The sequence below is a fragment of the Sander lucioperca genome, chromosome 9 (genome assembly GCF_008315115.2).
Source record: "Sander lucioperca isolate FBNREF2018 chromosome 9, SLUC_FBN_1.2, whole genome shotgun sequence".
Classification (NCBI taxonomy): Eukaryota; Metazoa; Chordata; class Actinopteri; order Perciformes; family Percidae; genus Sander; species Sander lucioperca.
The window spans coordinates 11,554,234-11,567,684 of NC_050181.1; the positions used below are offsets into that span (position 1 = coordinate 11,554,234).

Sequence of the window (13,451 nt, forward strand, 5' to 3'; positions counted from 1 at the left end):
TTGGATTTGTCATGGGTCACAGGTCAAAAGCCAAGAAATCACAAAAACAGGGAGCAGTTAACCTGCTTGCATTGACCTGTCTGGCACAGGCCTTATTCATGGGAGATTTCTGAGCTGGAGGCAATTTAGAGAGGGATCATGTCACTAAAAGCAGTCAGCCTTTGGGCTGGTAAATGAAAGTCACACCAAGATTTGAAGATAAGTCGCTTGAATGAAAACAAGACTGACTACTGCCCTGCTAGCAGCTCTGATAGGCTGTACAACGGTGCTTTGAGCTTAATGCTAAAATCACCAAGCTAACATGCTCACAATGACAATAGCCTACACAAGTGCTGAGGTTTAGCAGGCATACTGTTTACCATGTTCACCATCTTAGTTTTTGAGATATTTCAGTTTGGACCAAAGTGGTAAACCCACAGACCAAACATCGCCATCCATAGAGCCATAGGCTACCGCTGGCTAAACAGTTTGGAAGGTTTTATTTCTAATAATGCTCAAAATTGTATTTTATGCCCCGTTTTGGTGTATTTTCTCTGACAAACTATTGAGTTCACTTTTTGGTCAAATTAGTCTAGCTTTAAACTTGGCAGACGATGCTTCAAACAATCCTCTATAACCGGAAACAGCTCTGTCAAAAAGGCCTCTCTCTTTGAACCTCACCATTTTAACATAAACATCAACTATGCCGTTATCTAAAATATCTACTGAGAGGTATATAGACAACAGCAGAACAGCCACCTGCGTTGGTCTTGAAAGAAACCACAGAATCCATTCAGTCGGGTCTAGCCCACATAGTTCATTTATCCTGTGGATTTGAAAAGAAATCTACAAAGCTACCAAGCTTCACATGGAACAGTCAAACAACTTGACAGCTCTAATGCATGAGATTGCATTTGTAGGGTGGAATAAAACCTAAAAAAAAATGTAGGACAATGCCTGAAGAACAAAAAACTCCTTTCAGTCCCAAATCATAACCTATTTCAGATATAAACAGCCTTTATCATGAAGTGATATATATACACATTCTGTGGTTCTTTTCTCTCAATTTAGGCTTTTTTCTTCTACTTATAGAGGAGTGCTTGAATGTTGAGTTTGTTGATATGATCATACACCAGAGGTTGGGAAGCTGCCAACTGATAAAGTTCTCATTAGTAAATCACAAATCTGCCCCACACTTGCCAGGTGTTTTCTCACAGCATCCGTTTTTTCTGCTCTGAGGATTTGAGTGCTAAAACAACCGTATGACATGCAATGGTGACGAGTGAGCACTGTTTACAGTCTTGGTGGTTGCATCAGATGCCATGAAGAGAAAAATGTGTGACAGGTGTGTGTGTGTGTGTGTGTGTGTGTGTGTGTGTGGTTGAGGTGGTGGTGTTAGTAAGGCAGTGTAGGGTGTTGTGCAGTTGGTAGTCACCATCAGAGATCTAGCCACGCTCTTTTTAGCACACCATAATACAATAATGCTACTTTCCCGGCTCCGAAATAAACTGAGCATTACCACGTATTAGAGTCAGACATCCCTACAGGCTATGCATGTGTCCATCCTCATGTAAGTATGGACTATATTTAGCCATGTAGGATCTTTGCTCAGCTCAGTCTGCCTTAAAATAGAGATAGAAAAGCCAACAACCATTGTCTGACACAGAGCCCACTGGGAGCCAAAGATGCAACACGTGTGGAGAGGAGCTCTTTTGTTGCTCTCTTTTTGAATGAGGTCTACTCCACAACTGGTTAAAACCCTCCTTGCACAAGAGGTCAAGGCCTCCATCTACACTCTTCAAATTTGATTTTACATCCTTCTGATCCCTAATCCAGAGAAAGAATTCCTCTCTTTCCTCACAGTAGATAATTGAGCGTAAGGGTGCAATTTTATGGGCCGTGAGCCAAACCCCAGCCAAGCATCCAACTGCAGGACATTATTCACATGATCACGGCTGAGGTGATGAAGGTCAAACTGAAAACATAATCGTGTAACACTTTGGAATATTTGTGAATGAAACACCGTTAGTCAAACAACTTTCTTCCGAGCATTTCCAAAACACATAAGCAGCAGCTATACACAGCACTGAAATAGAATACGGTACAATTGCACAGCAGTGAAGGTGCTCTGCAACCTCCCACAAACGACATCACTCATCTCACAGCAGCAGAGCAAAGACCAAGGCAGAAAATGTTCCTTCTCTTCCCTCTGTAACATTCAGGTGCTATATTTAACTGTCACCACACAGCAATCATCATTCACACTGCAGGTAGCAGCAGGTAAACAGCTGTTCATAGCAGAGTATGGTATGATAATCTCACCTGCCCAAGGTCCAGGGTGACATTCACCTCGTTGTAGCCCAGTCCACTGGAGAGAGGAGGGCTCTGCCACCAGCGCTCTGTCCCATCAATGGCGTAGTTCACCGGGTGGGCTTTGTTTGGGTCAATGGAGTTGCAGTAGTCACAGAACTGACCCTAAATGGTGTCAAATTGTTGGTATTCAGAGACATACACACCCAAATAATTGCAGAAAACCACATGCAGGAGTTATAATGGAGACAGGCACTGGCAAATAGTATACAGTAACCTAATGCAAATATGACAAATATTGCAAACACAAGCCAATCTTAGGTTTAAACAGAGGTTTTTGCATGTCCATTTCCAACTGCTGTAATGTAGGGACCATCAGAAGAACTCAAGAGGGGACAAGACCTGTTGAAAGGGCAATTCCTTTAGAAAACTCAAATACAACGGTGTAAAACTTTTTCTGACAGTTGTACAACTTGGCCATCGCAGGGATACTTGTCAGGGCTTTTACAAAGACACAGACAACATTTGTAAGCGAAAATTCATAAAAACAGCTAAGTATAGGCCTACTTTCTGTCAATAGTTATATATGGAAACTAACTTACTGTTAACTATATGTATCCAGAAACAATGTAATTTCCTATTCCAGTGTCTGCATATTATTTACTTTTTACGCACGGACCGAACGTAAGATCGCATCCAGTTTTTTCTTACCTGTATATTTTGAGTAGGATGTCCACTGTTCGGTCCTCCGACAAGCTTACAGTATAACTCATATCTCGGTGTCCCAGCACCATCCTGACCGCAGGTTGCTGTGGCAGAGATACTAGACCCATCAACGAGGTTGAAATACGGAGGACTCAAACTAAAACCTGTTAAGTCGTTAAAGCTTCCTTGTCCATTTGCGTCCCTGAAAATTGTTACGGAAAAGGTAAAAAAGACAGCGAGGAGATGAGCTCCTCTCATCCCTCTCGCCATGTTCCACGTTAGAGATCCCTGTAGAAGCCGAGAGCAACCCGCAGCGTGCAGGTCTTGTCATCGAAAGATGTCCATGAAATGCGCCTAGGGGGCTGCGCGAGTTCCGCGCGAGGGTCTTTTACAATGGCACGTACGTCCGCTTATGTCAATGACAAAGCTTTAAGTTGGTCTTCTGCTATTAAAGGTGTGCTCTCATTCCGCCGCATGTTTCCAAACTAACAACGCCAGCTTTCCGTCTTCCTAACCAAGCTGTGCGCCACTCTGGAGCTATCAGGTGTCAGGCTGTCAGGGTGCTCGATGCTAATCTACCGAGTGGGGCCAAAGGTCTCCTGTCACAGTTCCCAACATGAACAATCTCTCTTACTTACAAGGTTAAAACTTTTTTGTATTTAGTCACCGATAGAAGTATTCTGTAATTTCAAAGGCATTTTGAACAGGCTGTCACTTGTGCAAATACAAAATGAAAGGTTAGAGTTTGGTTATGGAATGAAATCAAATTGTCTAGCCATATGATTAATAGGCTATAAGATGAAAGCTTCAATATGCATACTGTCTGATCTACATATAGGCCTATTTTTATTGATATGCTTTGTTTTTTTTTCAATTTTATAGTCTATTATATATTCAAACTATAGTATTATCTTTTATAGCAGGATCAGAGAAGTCCCAAACCTGCACCAGTGGGTTCGCAGATTATAACATCATTGATCCTTTTACAATGATCTTGGGGCGACCTCAAGTGGAGAAAAGTCATCACATAAAAATCACTCACATGCACACTAATGAAGTCCACGGTTTAACACTTGGCCTTTTGAAAGAACTAGCCTATATATTGTTACAACTAAAACGACTCTCTTCTGTCTTACTTCATGCATCTTGTCCCAATTTGTTTTATATACCCTATATTTTTATTTTATTTTTTTGTTAACTGTCCCAAAATAATTCACAGTGAAAGACAATAATTAGGCCACATAATTCTAAAACAGTTTTTCTGTGTATTTGGGTCATTTATTTAATGGCTCAGCAACTTCTGTTGTCTTTGTAACTTGCACGACAACAATTAAGCATCGTGACTCACTGGCATCGTTGCCATTCCTTTGACTGGGCAGACTGCTTTCTTGAACGCATGTGTCACTGAGGGAGTGATAAGCAAACAGGAACTTGTTATGCGGTGACTTACGGCTGGGTAAACGAAACAAGACTGGCTGGGATCACGGGTCGTAGCTGTTGTGTGTTTTTTTCATTCTCACAGGACTCCGCATGGAGCCAACAAATCTACAGGTAGGATTAATAGTTATTGAAGACTGGAAGCTCCCCGTTTGTCGATGTTAGGCTACTGGAGTGTAACAAGTGTAGTGACACAGATAACACCGAGTAGGCTATAAACTATTCCCGGTATGCAATCTCACGGGTTTCATTTTCACATAATCTTTAGTTTTAGATTAAGTCTAAGTATTTCTAAAGGTATTGTGTTCTAAATTAAAATAGCGTTGTATCCAACTATAACAGAATGAGCAGTTAAATGCAGGACCTTTGTGTCACTATTTCTATTTCTGCAAGAGCTGACTGAACTCAATCACTGACCAAAATAGTGACTCGCATCAAGTCCACAGATTCAATGGCGGTCAGTGAAATTATTCATTCACAGTTTACAAAATGTTTTAAGGAATCTGCTATCTGATTGGTTTAGATAGATATGCAGTGTAGTTTTACTGTATTAGTCAAAAAATAGCAGGTACCCTAAAGGTACTCTAATAGATGGGTGGAATTCACACAGACAATCTTCTATTATAAACAACTCATTTTCCACGTATAGTTATAAGGTTCAGTCTGCTAAGGCAGCTGCTTTAGTAGGCAGTTTACTCTTACTGGGGTTTAATACACAACATCACCATACAACTGAAGTTATATAGTTGGACACAGGCAACAGTTCAGCAGCAATTTATACACTATAATAATTTCACATCAAAGATTTTCACTGGCATATTTGAATTGACTATAAAATGAATTGCGTATTACTTAATTATGTATAATAATGAGGTGGTGATGGCGCAGTGGATATAACACATGCCTTTGATGTGGGAGATATGGGTTTGATTCCCACTGTGATACATCAACCAATGTGTCCCTGAGCAAGACACTTAACCCATAGTTGCTCCAGAGGAGTGCAGCCTCTGATATATAGGCTAGCAATTGTAAGTTGCTTTGGATAAAAGCGTCAGCTAAATGACATGTAATAATGTAGTAATAATAATAATAATTGATTGACCATTTACTCTACACTAATAGCCTACATTACTGAAATGACTGGATTACCAAATGTGGAATTAATACATTTTGCGTTGATCAACTACTCAATCAGTCAATTTATCATTTCAGCTTGAGCTCCAGATCATTTTTAGAAACTATTGTGATTTTTTTTATAAGATGGTACTAACATGCTATTAGTATAACAACAACAATGTACAATGTTACTTTTGTTTTGGCCAGAGTAGATTTATGCAGTTTATGGGACACTGAGATGATGTGAACTTACTGAGTTTGAGATCCCTTTACAGACTGTCATGTAGTGATTTCAGCAAAAACCTAAGATATGATAGTATCTGAAATATTAATTGTTTCCTGCTTTTTCAGAAAGCTATTGCTGTAGCACAGAAGGCCTCACAGGAAGACCAGGCTGGAAACTATGAGGAGGCCATCCGCTCCTACCAACATGCTGTCAAGTACTTTCTGCACATTATAAAACGTGCGTCAATGCAGCTGGAAACAAAATGCATCCAATGTCACATAATGATGTTTCTAGTAGCCTCTACAAGAGTATGCGTCACTGTCATTCCCTATTGGCAATTAGCATATAAGTGAAATTACTCAACTACTAATGGTTTTAGTTTGTGCCAATTTTAAGTTGTGTCATCCTTATAACTTGTTGCAATAGATAGTTTATAAAATGGCCGTAACAAAAATCATTAACATTGCCGAATGCTATTAAATGAACGTTATCCTTCCCATCAGGTGAACCCCAGGGTAAAGATGGCAACCAGAAGATAAGAGATACATGTAAACAGTACTTGGACAGAGCGGAAGAACTACAGGAGTACCTAGTGAATAAAGAGGTTGTTACAAAAATGAAATACATAATATCTGTTTTACAATCAGTGTAATGTCTCAAGTTCACAACAGTTTGGATGTGTTGCAACAAGAGTGACTTTTTAAAAATAATTTAAACTGAAGTCAGGTGCTTGATTGATGACATAATTCATGTTTGAACGACAGGGTTAATAGTCCATTCATAGTCTGGTAGTGCTTCATTAGAACCAAAGACGTCACCACATAATAAACCACATGACAAAAGACAAATAGGAGAAAAAAAAAAGACAGAAAAAGAAAAATGTAGTTCCAATTGATCCCCGTATCTTCACTTAACAGTTACCGTTAAAATACAATAAATTAATATTTTCAAATGTAAAAACCTTATTTTTACAGTCTACGGCCAAACGCAGTAATGTATTCGAAACTGTACCGAGGCTACGTCTTGACGTCATCAGATTCCGTGCACGCGAGTATCGACTTTTCAATGCGGAAGTTCTCTCCTCGATCTGACTCGGGAACGATCTTAGAAACGAAAACAAGCGTCATAAAAACCCCGATTGTCGAGTTAACAGACAACTTGAATGGTTCAATTCTAAAGCATAGTGTTTACAAGTTGTTTCCTTACGGCGGTGTTGCATTCGTTTCGATTATTGGACAAGTGATCAGCCATTATGGCTACCAACAATAATTTACAGGTAAGTTGAGGACAAACCCCAGGGCTGGCTAAAACGCGTAACATAAAATATGATAAAGTTATTCACATCTTGGACTAAACTAAAAAAAAAAGTAACCTTGTTGTTGTCAACCGAAACGCCTGGCCTTGTTTTGTTAGGTTTGGTATAAATGCTTCTAAATGTGTAAAATAGTAACGTTTGTAACATTAGCTGCTAATTAGCATGGTTAGCTAGCTAACATCAGCATGAATTCAGCAGTTAACTTGTAAACAACAAAGACAACCAAAAGATGACCCATGTGTTAAAGGCTATTGTTTTCCTGTGCTACAATGTATGCAGTTGTGGCAACTGACGTAGCAGTTATACAGTAACAGTAGCGTATGTATTGACGAACAAGACACCTAGCTAATGGGATTAACGTTGCTAGCTAGCTAACTTTAACTGATTTTATTTGGCCTCTAAAAAGACATCCACTTCAAATGGAAAGCAAAACAGTTAACGTAATATTGTGTTAAAGCGACATATTATAGCTACGGTAACCAAAAGGAAGTAACCGTGCATTCAGGTTCAGGCATTCCTACCTCGGTGTGCGTAGTGTCACCACACAGGACAGGTGTAGCATTAAATCTAATATTCACAGCTAGCTAGCTAGTAGATTACGGTAAGTAATGTTATATCGCTGCCTGCGACCGACATTCTCACTTAAGCATGTGTCACTCTTAATCAATTAATTTAACAACTTTATTGCCTATATTTATAATTTTGCTATTATGTTTGTTTTGATTGGTTGATGGTGTTCTGACGCTGTCATAGTTCAAAGACACTCATTAACCTCACACTGCTGTCTGTGTTTCCTTCAATTGTAGAATCTACAAATGTTAATATAACTAACATTGTTCTGTGTCTCTGTTGTTTTAGAAAGCCATTGATCTTGCCAGCAAGGCGGCTCAGGAGGATAAAGCTCAGAAATACGAGGAGGCTCTGCGTCTTTACCAGGCTGCTGTTCAGTACTTCCTCCATGTGGTGAAATGTAAGGCTTAGGACAGCCCATTGGCATGAAGTGTCCGCAATCTGATAATCACAGCTGTTTGCCACAACAGAATCACATTATGATAATAATCCTTTGTGACATAGTTTAAGAGTGACTTCCTATCTCTCAAAATGACATACAAGCTATTCTGTACACTGTCATAGCAGTGGTAAAAGCAAGAATAATGAAAAAAAAGTGTTTGGTAATTGTTTAATGTAATTCTTTTGTATTTAGAGCAGTATACTAACGCTGAAATGCTCAGAGGAGGGTGATGTCTCTTTTAGGAACAAATACTCAAACCTTAAATCATTTTTGTGTACCTTTTTTGTTGTTATTTCTGACAGATGAAGCCCAGAGTGACAAAGCTAAACAGAGCATCCGGGCAAAATGTGCAGAATATTTGGACAGAGCAGAGAAGTTGAAGGAGTATTTAAAGAAGAAAGAAAGCGCTCCTCCCGCGAAGCCTGTCAAAGAGTCACAGTCTGATGACAAAGGGTATGTTTAGGGGTGGAGCAGATGTGATGCCATTCAGACCTAGATGGAAAATCAATGTTCCATTGATATATGGAAATATAATAAATGATTTAGTACTTGATATATAGACAAAATTGTGTGTGTATATATATATATATATATATATATATATATATATATATAATTATGTTTGTGTTTCCAGGAATGAAAGTGATGAAGGTGATGATCCAGAGAAAAAGAAGTTCCAAAATCAACTCTCAGGTTTGTAATATGTGGACTATTGGACCTTCTTCACGCCTTTTTTTTTTTTTTTGCTGAACTGAGCTGTCATAATATTTGTTAATTTCTTGTGAGTTTGTTACATGAAATCTGTCATAAAGCAGGCATTATTTAGACTCCTAAGTAATGTAGTATGTTACTTTTCCCAGGTGCAATTGTTATGGAGAAACCAAACATCAAATGGAATGATGTTGCTGGTTTAGAGGGAGCCAAGGAGGCACTGAAAGAAGCTGTTATTCTTCCGATCAAATTTCCCCACCTATTCACAGGTACTACATCTTAATTATGAGGAAGGCTTCCTCATTACTTTGCTCTTAAATGACAGAAGCAAACAGAGTACATTTGATGGTTTTTGATGACACTAATATTGCCTAAATTACCTTTTTGCTTGACTGACAGGAAAGAGAACTCCATGGAGAGGGATCTTGCTCTTTGGACCACCTGGTACAGGAAAGTCTTATCTGGCTAAAGCTGTTGCCACAGAAGCAAACAACTCAACCTTCTTCTCCATCTCCTCTTCTGACCTTGTCTCCAAATGGCTGGGAGAGAGTGAAAAGTAAGTCATATTAACAGTAATCTACAAAATCAGTAAAACATAAAAATATACTGCAGCATGTTGCTATTTCATTTCTTAAACTTTCCTTTTGCTTCCCAGGTTGGTGAAGAATCTTTTTACCCTTGCAAGGGAGCACAAGCCTTCTATCATCTTCATTGATGAGATCGACTCCCTGTGTGGCTCCAGAAGTGAGAACGAGAGTGAGGCTGCTCGGCGTATTAAGACAGAGTTCCTGGTTCAGATGCAGGGTAAGTCTGATGAGCTATAACAATTGTTTGTACCTACTGAATGCTGTGATAAATTAAATTTAGTCTATTTTAGTGTTAATAGTTTAAAAAAGACACAAGTGAAGTTTTTTTTCAGCAATGTCCTGTAGAATCGGTAAGCAGCCTTCTAAAATGGCAGTTGTAGAAAATAAATGTTAATGCACTAAGTGAAGCAACCCTTTCAGTTTCTTTCTGCATCCTAGATTTTGACTGGAATCGTTGTAGTTACATGGCATGGGATAGACAGATGTATCACCAGAAACTTGCACAGGAGAAAGTTAAAGCTGCAGTGGCTGGGTGACTGGAAGGTACATTTTGGGCAACCTTAAAGTATTTACTTATATTATACATAAGTCCAATGGCTGGCAAAACTTTCAGGTTAATGTCCTTTGAACATATGATTTGTTTCAGAGTAGGGCAGTGGACAAACTCACAGTCTCTTTACTTCTCCCTGTTGACTTATTTCTAACAGAAGTGTGAACAATGTAAATGTTAAATGACCACTGAGTCACATGGAGCAGTAACTTGCTGCTGCAGCGCTCTAAACAGAATCAAACTCCACAGCTTGCCTATTGTGGTCACACCCCTAAACAGATGTCAGAGCCAATATGCTCTGACAGGTTATGGGAAAACACCTGCTGTGACGTCAATGATTGAGGTGTGGCTGGAACTACATGTATTTATTTTTTATATAGATGAAAAGCTACACTCATGTTATCTATCCATAATATGGATATATTGATTCATATTTTTGCAAATCTAGGGTTTGGACCCCAAAACATAAACTTTTTTTGTGAAGGTTGCTTATCTATGATCAATACTGACTTTTTTTGTCCGTTGTTATTGTTATATGTATTCAATGTTCAGCAACTTTCATAGATTTACTCCTTGTATGTGCATACTCAGTTTGCAGTAAGTAACTTGTTGAGCAGAGGTGGAAAAACGAAACTGTAGTCAAATTCATGAAATATGTGGTATTTGCTGTGTGAAATAAATATCTTCTTTTCCCTAAACTTAATATTTTATTTCATTAATTTTTATGATGTTTGTAGAGTTGGTTTTTGCTTCAGACAAGATGGCAATTAAACACTAGGAAAACACTAGTAAGCAGATTTGCAATAGTCTAATTTTGATTCCTAATTTTGTAACTAACACCTATATGGCCTGTAAGGCAATGTGTGGTCACAGATCTATAGAAAGCTGGAGGGGCCGTCATTGTGTCAGTGAAAGCACCAGAGTATCATTGCTAAGATGAAGTATTTTAGTGTGTACTTACCCAGACTTTTTCTATTTTGCAGGTGTGGGAAATGACAATGAGGGAGTGCTGGTACTTGGGGCAACAAATATCCCATGGACCCTAGACTCAGCCATCAGAAGAAGGTAATTGTTATCACTTGGTGAAAGTTATTAGTAACCATGATGTCATTCACCTTTGCTGACTGTACACCAATAATACTCTCAGATTTGAGAAGAGGATCTACATCCCGCTGCCTGAAGAGCACGCACGCTCCTTCATGTTCAAGCTCCATCTGGGTGCGACCCCCACAAGTCTCAGCGACACTGACTTTGTCACTCTGGGTAAGAAGACCGATGGATACTCAGGAGCAGATATCAGCATCATTGTCCGAGATGCTCTAATGCAGCCTGTTAGGAAGGTCCAGTCAGCAACCCACTTCAAAAAGGTACGTCTTTTAAAATACTGGTCTCCGTTTTATGCTCCAGTGTAATATGTTGCAGTTAACAAATTGTCACGTTTGTTTCCTTTCTTATATTGTAATATAAAACAGGTACGTGGTGAATCAAGAACTGACCCCAACATGCTTGTAGATGACCTATTGACTCCTTGCTCTCCTGGCGATCCCAACGCAATTGAAATGACATGGATGGAGGTACCTGGGGAGAAGCTATTGGAACCTGTAGTATGCATGGTAAGCTTATTAAAATACTATATGGTAATATATAAATATATAAAGCTGTCCCGGATATCACTTTTGGGGTTTTGAAACATCGGTGGGAAGCATTTAAATACATTTCAAAGCTTTGAAATAAAGGCCTAGCAATACTTTATCGAGGCTCAGCTGTTCCTTAGTTTTCAGGTGATTTGCCAAACTCGTTGTAGATTTGTGATATGCCAGTTTCATTTGGCATATCTGGCACTAGATTTTTTGGGGGTCGTCTTCGCAAAATTTGAAATTAATCCAGATGCTGGACTTTTTCGACATCTTGCATGCCAATAATTGCAGTGAAGTTGCTAGCACTCACGTAGTCAAAGATTCAATTTAGGTGCTGGTGTTTTTCTGTCTATCGATATTAGTACCTGGGACAGCGCAGCGCCTATGCACACACACACACACACACACACACACACACACACACACACATAATACACAAATAGTCTGGGTCTCTGTCTGAGAATAATTATAATTAATGTTGATGCATAAATGAATAATGTGGGATTACTATTCCTTATTTCATGGGCTGTTTGTGATTTATGGGGTAATGCATATAGTAATAATTTTAAAAAGAAAATGAAAAAAAGAACCAAATATTCAAATACTGATTTGGACGTCAATTACCATGGCAACAATCATAGCTTAGGAGCATTTGGGTCAGCCCTAGTAATATAATTGCATATTCGAGTCCTTGCTTTAATATCATGATCTTTTTTCCTCTTTTCAGTCCGACATGATGAGGTCTCTGGCCAACACAAAGCCAACAGTCAATGATCAAGATCTGGTCAAACTGAAAAAATTCACAAATGACTTTGGACAGGAAGGCTAGGTGGGATGATTGAGCCAAAGCAAAGGAATTTTGATCATCTCTCTTTACTGTCCTTGTCCTTTTTTTTTTTTCTTTTTTACTCTCTCATCATAACCATTCACCAGGCTTCGTGGTTTATCATGAGTGGACAAGATCACTGCGCTGTTGTTTTGCCAATTTGAAAACCAAGCAAAGAGTGAAAGGATCTAGTTTTATTCGAAAATAACCATTGTCCAAAGAAGATTAAAAACTTCCCATCTGCAGCTGACTTGATAAAAGAATCGGTGACATAAATAATTTAGAGGGTTGTTTGACTTGTGCACTATAGAATAAAAGGTATTTATCAGCAGAATACCCTAGCAACTTAGGGAAACTAACGACATACACAACAATTAATTGCAAATAAGGCTTTTGAAGTCAACATCATTTATTTTAAGTTAAGACTAGCTCTTGTCTCCTTATTTTCCAGCCAGAATACATCTCACTGTACTAAAATATACCGCTTGCATATTCTCCAAAGCATTTTATGGTGTATACTGTACTTTGTGGAATGTAAAAATCTTGAAATATGTCATTTTTGTCTCGTGTCCATGGTGGACGTTTAAGCGTTGAGACAGAGATATTCAGGATGAGAGCTACATTAGACCCAGTGGAAATTTTGGATTGTTTATCCAGTTTCCTAACAAAGAACAATTGTATTTGTTTACTCATTTATCATTTAAATTAAACACGGCTACAAGGGTGGATCACCAACGGTGCCAGACCAGCATTATTTTCCAATTCTTCAAGGACTCAATAGCTTTTAATTGCTTTGTCACTCAGCTCATTTTTTTTTTTTCACAACCTACTGTACATATTTTTCTTTACTATCCACAGGCTTTGCTGGTTATCTTCAATATAAACTGCAAAAAACTAAGCCTTATGTTATGATAAAGTCATTATGAATTTTGATAAAACAAGACCCAGTTGGACACTGATGGCTCAGGTGGAGAGATCATCTTCTTGTATACTTAACAATATAGGAGTGCGTCTCCAAGCATGAACTATATGTAGCCATG

General features: G+C 38.7%; 2 protein-coding genes across 5 annotated transcripts in view; one reads left to right on the forward strand and one right to left on the reverse strand.

Annotated features, from left to right (window-relative positions):
* Positions 1–3,545, reverse strand: part of LOC116046047 (laminin subunit alpha-3) — a 55,202-nt gene extending 51,657 nt beyond the window's left edge. Inside the window, exons 1-2 of one of the 3 annotated variants that reach the window (XM_036004772.1) lie at positions 3,001–3,545; positions 2,302–2,454 (exon numbers count right to left, since the gene is read on the reverse strand). In XM_036004772.1, coding sequence (XP_035860665.1) covers positions 2,302–2,454; positions 3,001–3,264 — 417 coding nt within the window. In that variant the 5' untranslated portion in view covers positions 3,265–3,545. The remainder of the gene's footprint in view (positions 1–2,301; positions 2,455–3,000) is intronic. The other 2 variants (XM_031294175.2, XM_031294176.2) reach the window with 2 other exon arrangements.
* An 827-nt stretch (positions 3,546–4,372) lies between these two features.
* Positions 4,373–13,335, forward strand: vps4b (vacuolar protein sorting 4 homolog B). 2 transcript variants are annotated; one of them, XM_031294211.2, is made up of 13 exons: positions 4,373–4,545; positions 5,899–6,010; positions 6,277–6,377; positions 7,947–8,058; positions 8,403–8,553; positions 8,735–8,793; positions 8,961–9,080; positions 9,211–9,367; positions 9,467–9,615; positions 10,932–11,013; positions 11,096–11,315; positions 11,421–11,561; positions 12,313–13,335. In XM_031294211.2, the coding sequence occupies exons 1-13, from the start codon at positions 4,525–4,527 to the stop codon at positions 12,412–12,414; spliced, it is 1,527 nt and encodes a 508-aa protein (XP_031150071.1). In that variant the 5' UTR covers positions 4,373–4,524; the 3' UTR covers positions 12,415–13,335. The 2 variants fall into 2 exon arrangements, with proteins under 2 accessions (XP_031150071.1, XP_031150072.1); XM_031294212.2 differs by lacking the exons at positions 4,373–4,545; positions 5,899–6,010; positions 6,277–6,377 and adding an exon at positions 6,789–7,049.
* The last annotated feature ends 116 nt before the right edge of the window (positions 13,336–13,451 follow it).